We start from the raw sequence: 23,214 nt of genomic DNA, 5'->3' as shown, positions 1-23,214 counted from the left end.
GTGGCTCATTTTGGGATGTAATTCTGAAGTCTTCCTTCTTTGTATGTTTATTTCTCTTTTTGGGCTGAAACCTGAAATGGAATTTCTAAGATTGCACCTTCCAAATTTTAGTCATTCTGAGTCTTTACTTTAAAACAACTCACAGGGACGCCTGGGTGGCTCAGTTGGTTGGACGACTGCTTTCAGCTCAGGTCATGATCTCGGAGTCCCGGGATCGAGTCCCGCATCAGGCTCCCAGCTCCACGGGTAGTCTGCTTCTCCCTCTGACCTTCTCCTCGCTCATGCTCTCTCTCACTGCCTCTCTTTCAAATAAATAAATAAAATCTTTAAAAAAAAAAACACAACAACAACAACTCACATTCACATATATTTCTTGAGAAAGTTGCCTCCATGGCCATATTCTTTTGCTTTATAGGTGACTTCCAGGAGTTCTCAGATTTTCGAACTTCCCCTGTAGGGGAAATAGACTTTTTTCCAATCTCCTCACCTATGGACTTCCTCTGTGATTTTTAATAGACACCTTTAGCACTGGATTGTGTATTTCCTTTTTCAGTTCTATAGTCTTTAAAAAAAAATTTATTCACATATGGATAGCTAAATTGTTAAGTGCAAACTCGCAAAACACCATGATAAAATTTATTACTTGTCTGGTGCCTTGGACTGTTATAATGGATATTTTGGTAATAAGTCATTGCCCTTCATAACTTAAGGGATGAAGCTGACAGGAATTATGTGTGCATGGTACGTGTATCTGTTTTTTTCCAGGAAAAACTGATGCATGTAAAGTGTGCTTTTTCGGTTTAAACTTATGGTTATTATTTATAGCACTTAGCATTGTCAGAAAAGAGAAAAGTGATCTTAACATTTCTGGGTATATTTGATTTATTTTAAGGATGCAGAATTTTTTTTTTTTTTAAGATTTTCTTTATTTGAGAGCAAGAGCTAAAGAGTGAGCACAAACACGAAAGGGGCAGAGAGAGAGGGCGATGCAGCCTCCCCAATGAGTAGGGAGCCTGTCATGGGGCTCGATCCCAGGACCCCGGGATCATGACCTGAGCTGAAGGCCGATGCTTAACTAACTGAGCCACCCAGGTGCCCCAATAACTTTCTGTTAAAGTTCTACCAAGAGGTAACACCAGTGGTCAAGGCTCAACAGTGTGCCAAACTCAGGCACTCAGTGAACTTTCACCTGTCTGACTGAAGGAGCCCGTACAGCATTATCACAAGTTACTGTGGTGTGTGCACCTTTCTTATTGAGAGAAATAGTCACTTCATCTTCTAGCACAGCCTTTTCTTGATATTATTAATAAATTAATAAACATTTCATATTCTCTCCACCCTTATCTTGCATCTCTTCCTCCACACATACTCCCCTGCCTTCATGGAAGTGACCATGGGTAGATGGGAGACTGTAAGAGCAAGGATTCTTAAAGGCTCAAAACCATGGAGAGCCATCTCCACTTCTCTTGGGAGGCAGGGGATACCAAGAACACCCTTAGAAATAAGGCATCCCGTGGTGTTGATTTTTGAAATGCAGATATAGCTCATGTAGAAAATAATCCCCTGTTCATTTGTGGAAAATGCTGGAGGTTCGTCATTGGAGACCCTCAGTTTGCACTTCTTAAACAGATGTTTTATTTTTGTTTTATATAGTTTTGCACATCTAGAGAAACGTGCACAGATAACAGAATTCCCATAAACTCCTCCACACCCTGTTTCCGCTAACATCTTTTTATTTTATCTTATTTTATTTATTTATTTATTTGACAGAGAGAGACACAGTGAGAGAACAGGAGCAGGGGAAGTGGGAGAGGGAGAAGCAGGCTTCCCACTGAGCAGGGAGTCCGATGCAGGGCTCGATCCCAGGATTCTGGGATCACGACCTGAGCCGAAGGCAGACGCTTAACGACTGAGCCACCCAGGTGCCCCTTCCGAAGCTAACATTTTATATTAATAGCTGCATTTGTCGCAGTTAAGGAACCAACAGTGAGCAGTATTATTAATTAAAAACCATAGCATATTCACATTTCCTTAGCTTTTACCTAATACCTTTTTTCTGTTCCAGGATCTCATCCAGGACATTACATTACATTTAGGCATCTTGTCTCCCTTAAGCTCTTTCTGGCCATGACAAGTTTCTCAGACTTCTTGTTTTTGATGGCCTTGACATTTTGAGGAGTACTGGTCAGGTATTTTGTAGAATGTCCCTCCATTGGAATTTGTCTGGTGTTTTCCTCACAATTAGTCTGAGATTATGGGCTTTGGAGAGAAAGACCACCAAGGTAAATGGCCATTCTCATCGTATCATACTAATAACATGACTTGGCACTGCTGCTGTTAACCTGGATCACTGCGCTGAGGCAGTGTTTTTCAGGTTTCTCACCATCAGATTGCTCTTTGCCTCCCTCTCTGTGCTACCCTCATTGGAAGGAAGTCGCTCTGCATGGCCCACGCTAAAGGGGAGGGGAGTTACGCACTACCTCCTTGAGTAGGGAGAATCTACACAGGTCTTTGGAATTATGCACAGATTTTGTTTCTCCTCCCCTCCTTTATTTATTCAACCAGTGATAGCAATATGGGCATAATGATATTCTACACTTTGGGTTAGAATCCAGTAGTATTTGAATTATCTCATTCAAATTGTTCATCTTGGCTATTGAGAGCTCTATTTGTTGGCTCCTGTGTTCCTGTGACACACCCCCTTCACTGCCATTTTTCTTTGATCAATTTCTTTTTGGCACAGTGAGATGCTCCAGTCCCGTCTTGTATATTTCTTTTCTTGTGCTGCCCTCCCCCCCACCCGCCCCGGAATTGGGCATTTCTGCAAGGGTAGTTCTGCATTTTTTGCAGCTTGCCTTATAGGGGTTGTCCCGATCATGTCTCATTCTTTTTTTTTTTTTAATTTTTTATTCTTTTAGAAATGATACGCAGTTTTAAGTCAGGTATTATTTCCAAGTGCATCTTGGCCAACTCTTTGGCCTTTCTTGAAGAAGTTTGACAAGGGAAAAAAATGGTGGGGAGAAAGGAAAGGGTCCAAGTGGACTATCCCGATTTGGATGGGTTGAAAATTCTGGTGCAGCCAGCAGTACTGGGATTGCCAGTCTTCCCAAAAGCATGTCAGGTTGCCAGGTGGCCCGACCTTTCCTGCTTAAGTGACACAGGGCTTAGCACACCCACCCGATGGGAAAGGGGTGGCCATTTTCCCAGTGAGTAATTTCTAAGGTGATTCTGGTGTAGTGTGTGAAGTCACTTAGCATGTGCTCTTAACCTTAGTGGTATTCACAGACCTAGGATTTAATTTACATGGAGAAGTAGCCTTTTTCTTACAGGTGAAGAGAGAATTTTCTCAAAATTCATGTGAGGAAGCTGACAAGAAATGTTGTTGATCTTTTACCTGGTTTGATGTATGCATAAAGGAATAATAGTTTCAAAATGGTTAACATAATGCTTTTTGGGTGTATGAAGTACTAGCATTGAAAGACATAAATCTCCTTTTCGTTGTCATCGATTCCATTTTGGGCCTGGCCACCTACTGTATTGAATGAACACACGCTTTCATTTCTGTCCTGTTTAGAAAGAGCAAGCGCCTACAGTGTCCGTTAAAAAGTAATTGAGATGAAGCAAGTCTGAAAATATATTGTGAATAGAGCAAACAACAAAAAGAACCTGCGTTTGTATCCAAATTCCAAATGTGTGATTTTTTTTTTTTAATCTTTATTCTTTTTCAAAAACTGTCCTTTTAGGGGGAAAAAAAAATTCCTGAACATAAACCATATTCTCCACCAATTTGGAGATTAACGTAGGTACCATGGTGATTTTTCTCTAAACTGATCTGAGTTCTTTCTCTGCTCTGAAAGTTTGTTATAAAGTGTTAAAATTCAAGCTCATCCAAAGGTAGACTGTGCAGCAGCTCTGATTCTTATTATTTTTCGGAATCTTCCATAATTGGTATTTGTCTTTAGGTTAAGAAAGCTCATTCATGCCGCAAGCTGGACACACTCTGAGCCTCCTCCTCACGATGCTGTATGTGCACAATGGTTATTAGGCAATCTACGTATCAGGAGAAGGGACATTCTTCCATAAGGTAAGTGACTGAGGGTCATCGGTCATCTGTGCAGTCCTTGCTTTTCCTTCAAATCAGCTAACATATAAACACAACACTTGGTGAAAGAAAACCCAGGTTTGCTTTGATACTGATTGGATCTTGCATAATAGACCTCATTTAAGTGCCAAGATAATTGTCTCATTAAAAAAAAATAATAATCTGAAGCCTCTTGTTTTGAGCACATAGTAGTAGTTTTTTTTTTTAATTTTTTTTTTTATAGATTTTTATTTATTTATTTGACAGAGATCACAAGTAGACAGAGAAACAGGCAGAGAAAGGAGGGAGCAGGCTCCCTGCTGAGCAGAGAGCCCGATGCAGGGCTCGATCCCAGGATGCTGGGATCGTGACCTGAGCCGAAGGCAGAGGCTTTAACCCACTGAGCCACCCAGGCGCCCCAGTAGTAGTAATTTTCATTAATTTCTTCCAGTGGTCTTTGACATCTCTTATAACTCTAAAAATAAACAAAAACCTATTCCAAAAGGATTCTCAGTTTGAAATTTCTAAGAGACTTAATTTTATAGTGCTGATTGAAAAAGTAGTCAAGTAAAGAGATAAGGGGGAAATCATGTTTATTAAGAAAACAAATTATCAGGAAATTTCTCCCTTTATGTTACTTAATAGTAATATGTAAGAGTTTAAAATAACCATTTTCAATGAATAAAACAACATAGGGTATTTGATTTAACTCTTAAGCTATGATGATTTGACCTAGGTCAGGCTTAAGTTTACCTTGGTACAATCTATAACGAGGAATTTTACAAGATAAATTATTATTGGTAACAAGATTATCCCAAGATGTCTAACCTACATAGGAGACCAAAATGTCTTTAAAGGACTTTATCACATAACTTTTTATTTTTAGAAATGGAAGCCTGCTAATTAGGAGATGAGTCTAATCTATTCCTTAAAATTAGCCCAGATGGAATGGCTTCTTAGAAGCAAGTTAGTTTAAGCTTCTGTAAAGCTTAAAAGTGCACTGCAAAAGTTTTTGCACACACATGTGTAAGATACCACTTTTCACCAGTTCAATTTGGACTTTCCTTCTTCACAGGAAGGAGAGCTCATTTTATATTGAGTCTGAGTGCATACCTCTTTTGTGACCTATTAGGGAGTGCAGAAATTCAGCACACTCCTTTTTCTTTAAAACGATTTTTTTTTCACGTGGTGAATCAACAGCTTGTTTTAGTTCTTACACTGTTTAAGTATTTTGTGTAATCTTGGTACTCTGCACTCTTACAGAGGCAAACTTCTGGAAACCTGAAATTAGATAAGTGGAAAATACACCTGGCAGAAAAAGAGGGATGGTTAATCGTGCATCAAATAACGAAGTAGGGAGGACAGAAAGAGAAAAAGAAATAAAAGGAAAAAATACACGTTGTCTCTGCATTTTATTTTAATTTACCCGACCCACTGCCTTTTCGCCTCCCTCCCCAAACCTTTCACCCTTTGGGGCTAAAAATAAAATATTGTTTAAATACTTTAGGGGACTGGGGTGCCTGGGTGGCTCAGTGGGTTAAAGCTCTGCCTTTGGCTCAGGTCATGGTCTCAGGGTCCTGGGATGGAGCCCCGCATCAGGCTCTCTGCTCAGCGGGGAACCTGCTTCCTCCTCTCTCTCTCTGCCTGCCTCTCTGACTACTTGTGATCTGTCTGTCAAATAAATAAATAAAAATCTTTAAAAAAAATAAATACTTTAGGGGACTCACCTAAAGTTTTTTACTTTTTTTTTTTTTTTAACTGCTTCTCATAGTTGAAAGTCTGTAGTCATAGTCTATGAATTGTCCCTTTGATACCCTGTATTCACTCACGGATCTGTGATAGAATCCTTGAGTGGTTTATAACTCTGTGTCTTAGGGAAATCAAACAAATCCAATTCCTCTGCTGTCTCCCATATTCTGGCTGACCAACATCATCTTCCATTCTACCTGAAATAATGCTGCTGTGCTCATGGGATCTTTGCTTTGAGTTTTCAAAAGACTACAGAAGACCTGTCCTGTTTCAACAATCCAGACCTTTATGCCTGGCTTTTTGTTTGAAATCTTTTATATTCTTAGGGAAATTCAGTCATAACAGGTACATGATAATTAGTTGTAGTAGGTAGACTGACATTACTAGGATTTACGTGATTTAACAATGGAAAAAATCCTGTGCTGTTTAACAGACACAGCACAAGAAGCACGTATTCTAACGTTCATGAATTCTGCTTCCCCTCAAAGGCTGTTCCCTGTGACCTAATGAATCCTTTGTAAAAAGCGGACTCAGCTAGGATGTTACACCACCACTGTCGAAGGAACCCTGAGCTCCAGGAAGAATTGCAGATTCAGGCTGCAGTGGCCGCTGGGGATGTTCACACAGTCCGGAAGATGCTAGAACAAGGCTATTCTCCCAATGGCCGGGATGCTAATGGCTGGACCCTGCTTCATTTCTCTGCAGCACGAGGGAAGGAAAGATGTGTTCGAGTCTTTCTAGAACATGGAGGTGAGTTTTTCGGAGGCAAACTTTTTTTGCCAAGGAGAAACCTAAATTCTATTTAGTTTAAAATATATGTGCCCGTGTATATAACATTTACTGCTTCTCTTCGATTAGCACCCAATTTCTTATCCTCTTCTTCGCGAAGATTCGTTGCAATTATGCGGAGTCTTGTTCAAAATCAGATTGTTTGAGAGAGCAGCCTGCTGATTGTGCTTTTTCCCCCCATCCCTAGAGTTTAAATGCAGTCAGGTTTTCCCAGCAACCCTTCGTGTTACCTGGTTATGCTGTTTCAGAAGCAGAAGTGGCTGTGGGACCCACGATTGGAGAGTTACACAAGTTTCCCGTTTGGTAATTGCTTATGCAGAGACCTACCACAGGTCCCTTTAAATTAAATATCATGGCCTTAGTAGTATCCTGTCTTCTGAATTTACTTCCTTTAAAAAAACCTTTGGATGATTTCTTTTATTGCTGTTTTAGAGCTCTTATCTTTTCCAGAATTGTACATGGTTTCTAAGTTAGAAGACAGGTTAGCTGAGGTCTTATTTCGTATAAATACATAGAGTTGGAAACCACCTCTGGCATTTTATGCTTTTGCTTCAACAAACTGTCCATTCCCATAGTTAACAATTTCCATAATTAATAGTAACTGTAATAACTGCCCTAAACTAGTTGACTTTTTTTCCCAGTGGAATTTCTGCTTACTTTCTTTTCCAGAGATGGACTTCTATGTATTTTATCATTTGTACCCATTTGATCTTTGTAATGACAGCATGAGCAGTGTTGTTGGGACTCACGTTCCACACGTGCCCTTCTGGGGCCTGAATTGCTCCTTGACACAGTTAGTTTCATTTTTTAAGGTGTACTGTGTTACAAGACTAGGCAAACTTGGAAACTCCTTGAAGTACAGAAATCTCTAGAAGCCCCAGGGCTCTGGTGAAGGCCTTGTGAATCGTGTGAAGCTGGGAATATGAGGGCTGTGAGCGGGAGCCTTAGCAGGGCGCTTCTAGGCCTAAGACTGAGTCTTCACACATCTTAGGGGCCCCTGCTAGGGACTAGATCCCTAGAACAGTGGACTGTGGGCAGGGCCCAGCCATTCACAGTCCCCCTCCTTTGTAGCTGCCCTCCAGCCCTCCTGTTCCTCTTGCCCTTACCTCGTTTCACCTTGAACCTTGGAAAGCTCACTTCCAAAAGGAAGGGAACAGGAGAAAGGTTGGAAAAAAACTGAAAGGTAGGTGTAGGATCAGAACACTTAAAATTCTGGCAGTGCTTACCAAGATCAGAGTTCGCCATCTTAATCCAACCTAGTCCTGTTACTTTCTGCTGCTACCAGCCTTGGTTTTAAAAAATTTAAAAAAAAAAAAAAGAAAAAATTACTCAGACGATATTGTCTCCTTAAATAAAACAATTTTCAGATAAATTACAAATAAAGCCAAAGACCCCTTTGCCCAACTCCCAATCCTTTCTGCCTATCCCCTCTCAGAAGTAACCATAGGTATGAGTTGGGGATTGTTTCCTGACACTATTATGTGTACTCATTGAAAATATGTCATGTCATGTTGTGTGTGATTTTAGAACGTAAAGGATATCATACTGACCCGGTTTTCCTACAGTTGTTTTGCACTCAGCTATGTAAGTTAGGTTTTTTTGTTTTGTTTTGTTTTGGTCTTTGTTTTTTAATATCAGGTGTTGGCAAACTTTTTCTGTAAAAGGCCAGATAGTAAATACTTTAGGCTTTGCATACCCAGCTGTTTCTCTCATAATTACTTAACTCTGCCCTTGTAACATGAAAGCAGCCATAGACAGTTTGGAAATGAAGGAGTGTAACTGTATCCCCATAAAACTTTATAAAACCCAATGGTGGGCCAAATTTGGCCTGGGGGCCTTAGTTTACTGAACCAAGTTTCCTCACCCACCCTCCCCTCTGTGTGGCTGTGGGCAGGGTGTGCACATGTGTGTGTGTGTGTGTGTGTGTGTGTGTGTAGATATTTTTTAGTAGCTTTTATTGAGGTAGAATTCCTATGCCTTACAATTCACCCATTTTAATTAAAATGTGCATACAGTTCAGTGGCTTTTAGTATATTTATAGAGTTGGCCCTCCATCACCGTAAGTTATTTTAGAACATTTTCATTACCCCCCAAAAACCCTGTGCCTATTTTGTAATACATGTAGATTTACTCTGTGGGTTTTTTTTTTTTTTAAACTGCTAAATATAATGTTTTATTAGTATGGGCATATTGGGCATAGTATCATTTGTTTAAACCATTCTCTTTTTTTTTTTTTTGAGAATGGCAGGAAATTTTATTTGTTGAGAACATAATATGTACATATATGTGGTTAAAAACCAAACGAAAGGTATTTTGGACTGTTCAGTGAGGGAAAAATGCCTTTAGAGCCCGTCCCTTAGTCTCCTGCCCAGAGTCTTCCTGGTTTCTGTGGCGTCCCTGCAGAGATCACAGGTGTACGTAATTGTCCATCCTCCACCTTTTAGCTTGTTCCTTTTTTGTTAATAGTCTGTGCTACATCTTGATTTTTTTTCACAGAGCAGTTTAGCTAAGTGATAGCTCCTTGTCACTGTATTGACATGTTCAGATTCCGTTGCATGGATGTAATTTCTTTAAACTTATCCTCCATTGTTGGACATTCTGATTTTTTATTTTTCTGCTACTAGAATCTATTACAGAGAATGTCTTTGACTCATATTTTCTTTTTTAACATATGCGAAAGAGTTTATCTCTTGGATAATTCCCGAAGTGCAATGGCCAGATCAAAGGGATGTTAAATATATATATACATATATATATATATTTTTTTTTCATAGATTTTTTGACAAATTGTTCTCCGAAGAAGGTTAGAATGGCTCTGTCCTTACTGACCAGGTGGGATAGGCCTGTCCCTGGCCTTTGTCAGGACTGTGTCACCAGATGGTTTGCCCTTTCTCTGTGTCATTTGCTGGCCTCTCTCTCTCTCTTTTTCCCCCCTAGGAATGACATTTGAGCAACAAAACGTTGCAAGACTGACCTCCTTTGCTGGTCCTTTTCTTATTGATTTGTAGGAATTATTCACATACTCTTTGTTAGATCTACATTGCACCAATTTTCTCTGTCTTTAGCTTTTTCACATTTCTGAGGTCATGTTTATATGTTGTTGGGCAGAAGTCTGCATTTTAACGTAGGTGAATCTTATTTTTCTTTCCCCTTAGAGTTTGTGCTTTTTTTTTTTTAAGTGTTTATTTAAGAGAAAGAGCATGAGAGGGGGGAGGGTCAGAAGGAGAAGCAGACTTGCTGCTAAGCAGGGAACCCGATGTGGGACTCGATCCCTGGACTCCAGGATTGTCACCTGAGCCGAAGGCAGTTGCTTAACCAACTGAGCCACCCAGGTGCCCTGGTTTGTGCTTTCTTATATCTTGTCATATCCAAAGATCATTATTTGACTGTGTTTTCTTCTAAAAAGTTTTATGGCGTTTAGGTCCTTAATCTGTCCAGAATTAGGTAGATGTATTGGACAGATGAATTGGATGGATGTATAGAATTGGTTTTGATGTATGGTATGAGATGGTCAGGTACAATTTCATATTTTTTCCCCGTAAAGGTAGCCTAAATCATCCCTTCTGTCCCCATTGCTATGCCATTCCAGCTCAGATATAAAGTTTTCATGTGCGTGTGGTTCCACTGAGTCTAGTGTCTATTGGTAGAACCCTGAGTCCCTATGATAGCTGTGGTAATTAATATCGCTCCGTGATAAGATTTGATTTCCGAAGGACGGAGGTAGGGGGAGGGCGTCAGATCTCCTCTCCTTGTTCTTTAAGGATGTCTTGGCCAGTTTTAGCCCTTTATGTTTTCGCATAACATTTTAAAACAACAGAACTAAATATTTTGGAGAAGCTTCTCTTTAGTTCTTAAAGAGTACCATCTTCCTACTCACTCCTGTTACCGTGGCAGAGTTAGGAGGTTTGGGGTGTACTTTTTTCCTAGCACGTTATGTATCAGCTTGGAAACATTAACAGAAGAAGGAACTTCCTCCTCCCTTGTCCCCTTGGCCACGTGAAATGCTTCGGGGGTGCTCTGTGTTTGGCCTAGGCCTGCCTTCTGACCTTGCAACCCGTGTGTCCAGCTGCCAGGTAAGCCTCTTGTACGTCCACGGCTCACACCACAGCCTGTGAGACCAGCAATTTAGAAATCACCCTTGATTTCTTCCTCCTAAACGGTGGCCAGATCTTCTCCTCTCTTGCCGTCGGAGGCACTGCTCCACCTCGGGGGAAGGGAACCAGGACCGCAATGCTCTTCTCCATCTCTGCTTCCAGTCTTGGCCCCCTCCCAGCCCGTCTCCGAACAGAGTGATCCGTGATAAAAAATGAAAATGCACATATTTCCTTTTTCAAATCTATCCCTGAAAGTTTTCCCCTTCTTTCCACTTCTACATGGCCCGGCAAGGTCTCAGCTTCACCTCCGAGCCGCAGCCCCTCTGTGTTCATTCACGTTCACTGAGCTCAGAGGCCTTTGCGCAGGACTTGCTGAGTCCCCCAGCTCACCCCACTGCTGCCACGCTCCCCTCCAACTCCTCTGTCACACCTCTTCCTCGGGAATCTCTTGCCATCCAGACTTGTTATGGGATGTTATTCTCTGTACCTTTTTACTGCAGCTCCTGTCACAAGCCCAGTGATTAATTCCTGTGGTATTCAGTGTAACTCCTGTTAGTCTGGAACTTCTGAGGGTAGAACCCATATCCGATTCATTCTCGGTGAGAGAGCGAGGAAACAAGTGTCAGCTATCTAAAAGGATTGCTCCCCAGCCTTACGGAGACCAGACTGATGCTTTCTTGAAAAATAGCGGTTGAACATGGGCCAGCCTTGTGGTGGGATCAGAAAAGCGCTTGACCTTATCACTCCTGCTCTTTTCCTGAAACCACAGTTTCTTCAAGAGCTTGAACATCTCCAGTCAGATTAGCCCCCTTGTCCTAATAAGCTTCTTTTGTGATGGATAGCAAGGGGAAATGAAGTCAGATTCAAAAGGGTAAGTGAGCAGAATAACCCACACGTTCATATATTGATTCAGCAAATATTTCTCGAGCACCTACCATATGCCAGGCTCCGGGCCAGGCACTGAGATACAGAGTGAGCAAACATTGTGCTAGCCGTCTGGCACTTCTTAGACTGCTGGGTGGGTAGATTTAGAGCCAGCATTTACTACTTTGCACTTAGCACTAACCTGATTCTTCACAACCATTCTATAAGGGTTAGGAGTAGTCTTTCCATTGAGAAAACTGAGCCAAACGTTGGGAAGTAATTTGCCCCAGGCCATTCACCCCATAAGTACTGGAGCTAGGATTCAGACCCATGTTCTTAGCCATGATTGTGTATGGCCTATAAGGAGACAGTGCAGTTCCAACAGAGCCACCTGAGTGCCACGTATAAAAGGGGCCCCGCTGTTACAGGGGTGGAGGTGGGGGCAGCCAGGAAGGAGGTTTCCTAGAGAAAGCATGGTTGGACTTGAGGGCTTGAAAGGCGAGGCAAGGATGGGGCACCGGAAGGACAGAGATGTGGGATTATTTGAAACCCACAGGACACTGAGTGTGAAGGGTAGAAGGAGAAGGGAAGCACGTTTGGTTTTAGGAACTGAGAAGAGTTCATTATGACGAAAGCATATCCAAAATTGATTTCCAGGGACTGTGGTGAGCCATTTGACAGGAGTGGCGGAGACAGATTTGTGTTTTAGCAAGCTCACTGGTGATGGTATGTGATCTTAGGGAAAGAGCCTGAGATCTCAGGCAAGAGCAGGGGGGTCCCTGCTCCCTGATTGGGCCTGTGGTCTCACTTGCCTACACCCGACCCTAAACACATATTTATTGAGCACCTGCCGTGTGTCAGACACTGTTCTGAGCGCTGGGGACACAGCAACACCTAAAGTCCCTGCTGCCACGGCACATTTCTAAGTGGAGGAAATTGACAGTGACGTGTACAGCGTCAGGTGGCGATGGGCACTGTGAAGAAAGATGAAGCAGAGAAGGGATCGAGAAGCACAGGATTTTGTTTTAAATGAGGTATGTAGGGAAGGCTCCCGATGTGCCCTTGGAGTTGAGCCCTGCAGGAAAGGAAGACCCAACCAGGAGAATATCTGGGAGAAAAATGTTAAAGGTAAAGGAAACAGGCAAGTGTCGCACACACTCAGGGATGGGAACATACTTAGCACTTTGAAGAAAAAGCCAGGAGGACGACAGCGAGAGCAGAGCAATGGGAGAGAGGGCCGACTGGGTTAGAGAGAGCATCTGATCAGCTGATGTGGTCTGCAGGTCCTTGAAGGTTCAAAAGACTTTGGACTTTGTTCCGACTGAGAATGGAAAACCATCGCAGGCTTCTCAACTGAAGAATGAGGAGAACTTCCTGAAGGGCTCATCTGGCTTGAGAAAGCTGTCGTGTCGAGGAGCCAAGGATAAATGGGAAGACGCATCAGGAAGCTTCGGAATAATTCAGGCGAGAATTGCCAGCGGCTCAGTGTAGACAGTAGCAGTCCTGTGTTGAGAAGTGGTCAGATTCTGGGTAGGTTTTGAAAGGGGAGGCACTGGTCTTTGCGGATAGATCGATTGGACATGCCGTGGCAGGGAAAAGGAATCAAGATCGCAGACTTTTGGGGCCTGAGGGAGAAAAAAGTTGCTGTTGGTTGAGAGAGCAGGGGAAAGTTAACCAAATGCAATTAAAAAACCACCACCACCACCACCACCAACAAAGCAGGACATAGAGGTTTAGTAAGACCACTCACCACTGTTAAATCTGCACAGTAAAACCACCAATGAGTGATCACAGGGAGCTAACAACACTCAGAGATAACAGGCAGTGGGTGACCGAGCCGTGGTGCCCGCGACGTGACCACTGGGGAAGCCTGGTCAGGGAGCGGCCCAGTGAAGCCACACTGGTGGCCCCTGTGGGAGGAGCCCAGTTTCAGTGAGAAAAGGAGCGAGTTTGACGTGGTTAGCTGATACTGTCTATATTCCAGAGTGGGTAAAAAATAAAATTGGGGAGTCTCTCTTTCTTGTTGAAACCTGGCCTGTTTACATTTCCATGAAATTAAAACATTCAGCGCTGTGGTCCGAGTGGCCGTGTTTCAAGGGCTCAGTAGCTACACGTTAACAGTAGCTACCAGGGTAGACCTCACAGAGGTGAAACGTAAGTTTGCGCAGGTAAATTACATTTTGCGGCTTGGCCAGCATGCCCAAGAGGTGTAGCAGGTTCCATTCTAGACGGCGGCAATGACGTGAGTATCACAGCAAAGCAAGTCAGTGAAGTTTTGGTTTCCCAGTGCATAGAAGAATTCTGTTTATGCTGTACTGGAGACTATGAAGGGTGCAATAGCATTGTGTTTAAAAAATATACAAACCTTTCTTTTATTTACTTATTTTAGAGAGAGAATGCGTGCCAGCAGGGGAGGAGCAGAGGGAGAGAGAGGATCTCCAGCAGATGCCCTGCAGAGCATGATCTTAGGACCCTGAGATCATGACCTGAGCCAAAATCAAAAGTCAGACACTTAACTGACCGAGCCACCCAGGCACCCCTAAAAAAAAAAAAAAAAAAAAAATAAAATAAAATATATATAAAAAAAGTGTGTTTGGTGCGCATACGTGCTCTCATTAGAAAACACTTCGTTGCTCAATGCTAACCATGACTGGAGCTTTCAGCCAGTCCTAGTCCTTTTGCTGCTGGAGGGTCTTGCCTCTGTGTTGATGGCTGCCCACTTATGAGGGCTGTGGTTGTAAAGGCTGGTGTGACTGTGGTGATTTCTGAAAATAAGACAGCTATGAAGTTTGCCACATCGATTGCCTCTTCCTTACACAAACCATTTCTCCGTTTGTGTCTGATAGCCTCTTACCCACAACTTCCTTCGAAATTAGAGTCTATCTTTTCTCACCCTGCGGCTGCCTTATCAGCGAAGTTTATGTCACATTCTAAGTCTTTGGTTGTCATCTCCGCAGTGTTCACAGCATCTGCCCCAGGAGTAGATCCCATCTCCAGAAACCACTTTCTTTGCTCACCCCTAAGAAGCAACTCTTTATTCATTCATGTTTGGTCATGAGATGGCAGCCGCTCCGTCCCATTAGAAGTGGCTCCACTTCTAATTCTCGTTCTCCTGCCGTTTCCACCACATCTGTAGTTACTGACTCTGCTGAGGTCTTGAACTCCTGGCAGTCATCCATGAGGGTGGGAATCAGCTTGTTGCAAACTCCTGTTCATGTTGATACTTCGACTTTTCCTATGAATCACAATGCGGAGTGGCAATTAGAAGGGTGAATTCTTTCTAGGTTTTCAGTTTTCTTTGCTTAGGTCCATCAGAGGAATCACTGTGTATGGCAGCTGTAGCCTTATAAAAATATTTCTTAAATAATAAGACCTAAAAATCTTAATTACTTCTTGATCCATCGGCTGGAGGATGGATGTTGTGACAGCAGGCATGAAAACAGTGTTAACCTCACTGTCCACCTCCATCAGAGCTCTTGGGTGACCAGTTACATTGTCAACAAGCAGTAACATTTTGAAAGGAATCTCTCTTCCTGGGCAGTCAGTGTCAACAGTGGGCTTAAAATACTCCATAAACCCTGTGGTAAACAGCTATGCTGTCATCCGGGTTTTGTTGTTCTCTATACTGAGCACAGGCAGACTGGATTTAGCATGATTCTTAAGAGCCCTAGGACTTTTGAAATGGTGACTGAGTATTGGCTTCAACTTAAAGTCACCAGCTGCACTAGCTCCTAGCAAGAGTTGGCCTGTCTTTTTCAAGCTTTGAAGCCAGGCATTGATTTCTCCTCTCTAGCTATGTTAAGTCCTAGATGGCACCTTCTTTCAATAGAAGGCAGTTTTGTTTACGTTGACAATCTGTCGTTTAGTGTATTCCCCTTCATGAATTCTCTGAGCTGGGTCTTCCGGATGACTGGCCACGGCTTCTCCATCAGCACCTGCTACCTCACCTTGTACTTGGATGTTATGAGACGGCCTGTTTCCTTAAACCTCACGAACCCACCTCTGCTAGCTTCGGACTTCTGCAGCTTCCCCACGTCCCCCAGCCTTCACAGAACTGAAGACAGTGAGTTAGGACCTGGCTCTGGACTAGGCGTTGGCTTAAGGGAATGTTGTGGCTGCTGTGGTCTTCTGTCCAGACCTCTGAAATGCTCTCAATATCTGCAGTAAGGCTGTTTTGCCTTCTTATCATTTGTGGGTTCACTGGAGTGGCACTTTTCATTCCCTTCAAGAACTTTTCCTTTGCATTCACAGCTTGGCTAACTGTTTGGCACTAGAGGCCTAGTTTTTAGCCCATCTTGGCTTTTGATTCACCTTCCTCACTAAGCTTAATCATTTCTAGCTTTTGATTTAAAGTGAGAGACACATGGCTCTTGCTTTCACTTAAAGACTTAGAGGACATTTAGGGTTATTAATTTGCTTAATATCAATATTGTTATGTTTCAAGGAGTCGGGAGGCTTGAGGAGACGGGGAGAGATGGGATAATGGCCGATCATTATTGCTTAAGTTTCACTTCTTATGCGGTTACAGTGTATTGTGCTCCCAAACCATTACAATAGTCACATCAAACATCACTGGTAACAGATCACCAGAACAAATAGAACAATAATGAAAAGGTTTGAAATACCATGAGAGTTACCCACATATGGTACAGAGAGAGGCATGAAGTGAGCAAATACTGTTGGTGAAATGGTGCCCAAAGACTTGCTCAAGGATGCAGGTTTCCTTCCTTTTGTAAAAAGTGTGATAAAGCACAACACAGTCAAACAAGGTGTACCTGTGCTTTCAGATCTCGTGCTTCAAAATGAATACTTAGGGTTTTATGATGCCCAGAAATATTAGAGTTTCTGAACGCATATAATAGTATATCAGTACAAATCCCAATAATCTTTCTGACCAGGTTAGTATGCTGTTATGCAGAGGAGTCTGTATTATAATAGTGGGAATTATAAGAAACCCATGATTATTATTATTTTCCTCTTCATTTTGCCATTTGGAATCTTCCTAAAAATTCTAAGATCATGTTGGACATTTTAAGAAAATAACCTTAAGAAACCCTGATCTTACGTGTGTTTATATATCTTCAAATTCAGTGTTTATGTCACTGACCTGAAGGACAGTCAGTTGAAGCTCTAGAAGTTAAATCTGTAGAGCAGATCCCCATAGGAACCTAAGGAAAGCATCTCAGGGCTCCTCTTGATATCGTAGGTAAAATCCTCATGGTGAAACACATGAAAGTAAGTTGGGGAGATAAGGGATGAATCAAAGACATCTCTAGCAGTGTGGTAAGAAATTATTTTTAGCTTTTCAAAAATGAAGGATTTTGCAAATGATATCCCAAGTGTGTTAAAACAGAAAAGTTAATGGTAGGAATTGATGAAAGTACTTGGAGAAAGCAGTTTAGGAGTATATATTAGATCCTTAGAATTGGGAGATCTTTTTGTCCAGTAAATTTTCTTCTAATTAATTTATTTCAAGAAATCCATCCTAAGTGAAGAGATTTTTTTCTGTCTGAAAATTTTACCTCTCATTTCACAAAATTTTTAAAATTCTCATGCCCAAACAAAGATTAAGTTATTAGACTATGACTACACTTATGTGTAATTTTTTAAAAGGTATAGAAGAAAAGCTGCAAGTCTAACATCAGTGTTGAGAGTAGTTATCATGGAATGCTGGGGTTTTTTTCTTTGTTTTGTTTTGTTTTTCCCACTGCTGCTTTAAAAATTCGCATTTTTTCATTAGTGAAAAAATAGTTTCTAGGCGAAATCTTGTTTGAAGACATTATACCATCTGACCTTCTAACTTTTTATTCTGTCATGAATTATTAGCAGAGTTTTAGATGATCATCTAAACTTTGCTTTAGATTGCTTTCCTCCATCACTTTTGCCTCTCTTTCCTGTGTTAATACTTACAACACGATGCATAACTATGTTTTAGACCTCCAAGCAATGTCTTTTCCTATGTAACTTTGCTAAATGCATTTGGTGCTTCCCAAAACTTTTTCAAGGGTAATCACAGGTATAGTAAACTAGGGTATGATGGTTATATGTGTATTTTCCTGATTTTAGGATTTTCCTTTTAAATGCAAATGGGATACATATAATAGTACATTGTATAAATCCTGGTAATGATTTTGATCAGGTTGGTATATATTCCAGTCCTTAGAACAACCAGTTTAAAAAAAAAAAAAAAAAAGTAAAGATGTATAGCCAAAAAGTCAATAGAGACATTAAAATGAAATGTTAAAAAATGGTCTAATAGTACAAAAAAGGCAGTAAAGGAAAGAAGGGGAACAGTAGAGGAAACAAAGGGAAAACAAATAATAAAATGGTAAACCTAAACTATAGCAATAATTATATTAAGCATTAATGGACAAAACACTCCAGTTGAAAGCTAGAAATTGTCTAAAAGGAGTAGACAAGACTCACTTAAATGCTGCCTACAAGAGGTTCGCTTTCACTGTAGTGAGGCAGATAGGTTGAAAGTAGATAAATGGGTAAAGATATACTGTGCAAATGGTAATTAAGTGAAGGCCAGAGTGGCTATGTTAATAGCATATAAAATCTATTTGAAGACATAAACTGTTACCAGAACTAAAGAAAGACAGTGACAGATTGGACAGATTCATCAGGAGGAATGTGGATCATAGATGTGTACATCATAAAAGAGCCTAGTTTGAGGCAAAAATGTGATAATTAAAGGAAAAAGTGGACAGTTTGACAGTCATAGTTGCAAATTTTTATATCTCTCAGCGATTAATAGAATAACTAGATAAATAAATCAATAACCAGAGAAAATCTGAAAAATATCAAGCTCATTGACTTAATTGGTATCTTTGAAAACTGCACCCAGCACCTTCAGAATATACATTTTTTTTTTCATGTGTGAATACCAGGATGATAGAACACCAGGATAAATGATATGCTCGCATTGAAGTCTCAGTACATTTTATGAAACTGTAAGAATTCTATAAGAATTATAAGAAATACAAGAATTATATAAGAATATGTTCTCTGACTACAGTGGAAGTTTATCAGAATATCTAGGACAGCCTCAGATGTTTGGCAATTAAAAACAATGTTTTGAACTGCATGATAATGAAAATACAATATATCAAAGTTTATGGGATGTATTAGAGTGGTGTTTAGAGAGAAATTGATAACTTCAAATGCTTCTGGTAGAAAAGAAAAATGATCTTAAATCAGTTATCTAAATTTCACCAAAAGAAACTTGAATAAGAAAAAATTGAACCCAAAGTGGCTGCCCCCATCTGCCCTTCCTTTCCCCCACAATCTCTGTAGCAGTTACCATGAGAGCCAGCACTCTCCTTGCTGCCAGTGGGCTGCCCTGCTTTCAGCACTCAGTGAAAATGCCCTGTGCTTGGAGCATCGTTGAAAATAACAGTGGTGTCAGTTTAGGTGACAAACAACCTGGAAGGGCCAATGACACAGCTCCCTGAGGCTGCGGTACTGTTTGGGCCAAGCAACTCAGGACCCTCACATTTAATAGGAGACCTGGAGAAGGAGACGGCTGTTTGGGCTTCTTTAAACTTCTCTGTACTGGGAATTTGGAAGGCTACATGCATGCTTTTTTTTTTTTTTTTTAAGTTTTATTTATTTATTTGACAGACAGAGATCACAAGTAGGCAGAGAGGCAAGCCGGTGGGGGGGGGCAGGCTCCCTGCCGAGCAGAGAGCCCGATGTGGGGCTCGATCCCATGACCCTGAGATCATGACCTGAGCCAAAGGCAGAGGCTTTAACCACTGAGCCACCCAGGCGCCCCCCACATGCATGCTTAAGAAAGGCCAGAGAGGACCCCGGTTATCTGCTCCTCCCTTGCTGAACCTGAGACCAGGGAACGAGAGCTGGGGCACACTCCTAAATTCCCTGATGACTGAATGTCCACCTCGGCCTGTCCACAAACCACGTTGCCCAAGTGTGGGGGCCTTGCTGCTACAAGATGTTTAAGCACAACCTCTGACCAGTCATTGGTCAGAAATAGTTATCTTAACCAAACATAAATTATTCTTAGGAGTGGCCCCTAGAAGCCAGAATTTAATAATAACAACTGAGCAGAGACATAAGTGGCTGCATACAGCTGAGAACACAGATTTTGTATAATTAGTCTGAGCATTTCATTAAAACAAACACCAGCAGCATTCCACCCCATCCTCACTTTTAAGGTGTTCCTCATTAATCCAGGGTTGCTGCAATGTCACCTAAAATCTTCAGTTTTCAGAGAAATTGTATGACATGCCTAAGAAACAGGAATGGATAGCTCAGACACAGGAAATAAGACCAGCTAATAGAAGGTGTCTGTGAAGGGGCCCATGTGCTTTATTTATACAGAATTTCAAAGCAGCCATTATGTGTTCAAAGAACTAAGGACAGATACCATGTCCAGAGAATTAAAGGAAAACACGATGACAGTGACTCATTATAGAAGCTAGCAATAGATAGAATTTACATATCTTTGAATGTGTATGTCCCTAAGTTTAAATTCTCCAGTTAAAAGTACAATAACCCAAATCAAGAATTCATTACAGCAATTAACAGCAGATTTGAACTGGCAGAAGAAATTGGTGACCTTGGAAATTGATCAAGAAACATTGTTCAGTCTGAAGAACATATAGAAAAAAGAAGTTTAAAGAAAAAAATTGGATCCCATAGACCTGTGGGATGTCATCAAGAATACTGACATATGCGTGAAGCCTAATGAGAGAGCCAGAAAAGAGAGGACAGAAAGAGGCAGAAAAAATATTTAAAGAAATCATGGCCAGAACTTCGATATTTAATGATAAATACTAAACTGTTCAGTGAACTCTGAGTAGGATAAAGGCATCTGTACACAAAATAGTCTAACTGTACACAAAATAGTCTAACTATGGAAAGCCAAAAACAAAGAGAAAATCTTGAAAGCACCCAGAGAAGTAACTCATTATGTGTAAGAATTGCCTTAAATATAACAGCTGATTTCACATAAGACACAGCAGTGGCCAGAAGGCAGCTGGATGACAGTCTGATTGCCAAAAACAACCTGTCAATCCAGAAGTTTGTATCTAGTAAAACTGTCCTTTGTGTTTCATACAAAAAAATAAAGATCACTGGTGAAAGTAATTACTCGGGTATATCTAAAAACAGTGTATTTGTTTTTGTTGCCATGTAACAAATTACACTGACATATGGCTTAATACAACACACATTTATTACCCTGTACTTTTAAGGTGTTATCCAGAATGTTCTCATCTATAGGCTGGAGAAAAATTTTCTTCCAAGCTTACTCAGGTTGTTACCAGGTTAGTTTCCTTGTGCTTGTAGGACTAAGGGCCGCAACTTCTTGTGGACCTTTGGCTGGAGGTTTCTGTGGTTTCTAGAGATTACCTGCTGATTCTTGTCCCATGGGCTTTCCCACTAGCAGTCCTTACCTTATCAAGTCAGCAATGAGAGTCACTGTAGCAAGTCTGCCAGCAAGATGAAACCTCATATAACATAGCACAGTCACAGTAGTGACAGTTCATTACCTTTGCCAAATTCTGTTGGGTTGGAAGGAAGTCACAGGTCCTGCTTAAAGCTCCAGGGGAGAGGTACATAAAGGCATGGACCTGAGGAGGCAGGGATTATGGGAGAGCCCACCTTAGAATCATGCTGCCATAGACAGTATAAATGTGTTTTCCCCAATTTTCATCTCTTTAAGACAACAGCATATAACAAGCATTAGATTGCTGTTAGGGGTCGCCTGGGTGGCTCAGTTGGTTAAGCACCCACCTTCAGCTGAGGTGGTGATCCTGGAGTCCTGGGATTGAGCCCCACGTCGGGCTCCCTGCTCAGCAGGGAGTCTGCTTCTCCCTCTGTCCCTCACCTCACTTCTCTCTCTCTCCCTCTCTTTCTTTCTCTCTTAAAAAAAAAAAAAAGAAAGAAAGTCTTAAAAAAAATCCATCTATATAAATATGTAATATATATGACAGCAGTGGCACAAAGAAGGGGAGAGTAAAGAGGGCTGTATTGGAACAGCTTCTATCTATGTCCTGTTGGAATTAAACCCAAAGTAAGAATAGGAGTGAGTGATGAGAAATCAGTGGGTTGAAAAATGGGCAAATGGGGGCACCTGGGTGGCTCAGTGGGTTAGGCCTCTGCCTTTGGCTCGGGTCATGGTCTCGGGGTCCTGCGATCAAGCCCTATATCGGGCTCTCTGCTCAGCAGGGAGCCTACTTCCCCTTCTCTTTCTGCATGTCTCTCTGCCTACTTGTGATTTCTGTCAAATAAATAAATAAAATCTTAAAAAAAAAAAAGGGCAAATGATGGAGAAAATTGGTGAAACAAAAAAAGCAAAAGTTGGCTCTTTGAAGATATCAACGAAATTAATAAATCTCCAACCAGACTGATGAAGAAAGCAAGAGCGAAAACACATAACCAGAACTAAGCATGGGAAAACTGTTTATAGATCCTGCAGGCATTGAGAGGGTGATAGGAATATAACAAACACCTTTTTGCCATTTAGAAGAAATGGACCAATTCCTGGGAAGACATAAATTGCCAAAACTGATCCAAGGAGGAATGAAACAATTGAACAGTCCTATATCAAAGAAACTTAGTTCATAAATAAAACTTTTCACTAAGAAAACTTTGGGCCCAGCTGCTTTCTCTGTTGCATTATTTTAAAAGGTTGAAAGACTAAACAATAACATTGCTTCCCAGACTCTTTGAGGGAACACTTCCAAACTGTGGTGTCCTGATACAAGACCAAATAGACATTGAAAGAAATGAAAACTACATACCAGTATTCTTCATGATGATAGATACAAAAATCCCTGACAAAATACCAGCAAATCTAAGCCATCAGTGTGCAAAAAAAGAATATTCTATCATGGCCAAGTACTGTTTACCCCAGGAATGCAGGGTTTAAGGTTTGAAACTCAACGTGGTAATTTACATTATTAATGGAATAAAAGTCCAGATACCAAGTGATCATTTCAATAGGTGCAGAAAAGGCATATGACCCTATAAAATACCCATTCATCATAAAGACTGAGCAAACCAGAAGCGGAAGATAACTTCCAAAACCTAAGGAAAGGCACCTAGGAAAAACTACAATGTGCATCATAGTATGTGGTGAACTGCTGAATGCTTTCCCTCTGAGATCAGAAACAAGGCAAGAGTATGTGCTTTGACCATTTGTACTTAACACTCGTTTAAATAAGAATCCTGTGGATGGGAAAGGGAGAAGTGACGCGGTCTTTGTTTGCAGAGAATGTAATTGGGTATGTAGACTAGCATAAGAAATCTACAAAAAGGTGCTGGAACTAAAATGTGAATTTAGCTAGTGAATTTACACAGCTCAGTATGTAATCAAATTTCCCTGTATCAGCAGTTAATAATTGGCAAATGAAATTTTAAAACAATTTGTTATTATAACAACCAAACTTAAAGTATTCAGTAACGTAATGAAAGATGTACAAGACCTATACAATAAAAAGTACAAAACATTGCCGAGGGAAATTAAAGAAGACCTAAATAAATAGATATTGTTTTTTCATGTTTGGAGGAATCAATATTACCTAGAGTATTTGGGAATGGTTTCCATTTTTTGAGTCAGTGGAGTTCCACTCAAAATCTCACAGGCTTGTTTGAAGAAATTGATGA

At 41.1% G+C, this 23,214-nt stretch overlaps 1 protein-coding gene across 2 annotated transcripts in view; it reads left to right on the top strand.

The window, feature by feature from the left end:
- The window catches only part of ASB7 (ankyrin repeat and SOCS box containing 7), a 46,782-nt gene that overhangs the window by 4,541 nt on the left and 19,027 nt on the right, over positions 1–23,214 (top strand). The window contains exons 3-4 of one of the 2 annotated variants that reach the window (XM_032836000.1): positions 3,963–4,084; positions 6,319–6,580. In XM_032836000.1, the coding sequence (XP_032691891.1) occupies positions 6,370–6,580 (211 nt within the window). In that variant the 5' untranslated portion in view covers positions 3,963–4,084; positions 6,319–6,369. Of the gene's footprint in view, positions 1–3,962; positions 4,085–6,318; positions 6,581–12,780; positions 13,108–23,214 lie in introns of those variants that run through there. The other variant, XM_032836002.1, reaches the window with a different exon arrangement.

The sequence above is a fragment of the Lontra canadensis genome, unplaced genomic scaffold (assembly GCF_010015895.1).
Source record: "Lontra canadensis isolate GAN:19392208 unplaced genomic scaffold, GSC_riverotter_1.0 scaffold89, whole genome shotgun sequence".
Taxonomy (NCBI): Eukaryota; Metazoa; Chordata; class Mammalia; order Carnivora; family Mustelidae; genus Lontra; species Lontra canadensis.
Note: the sequence above shows the minus strand (reverse complement) of the source record. Positions and strands in the feature narration are given on the sequence as shown.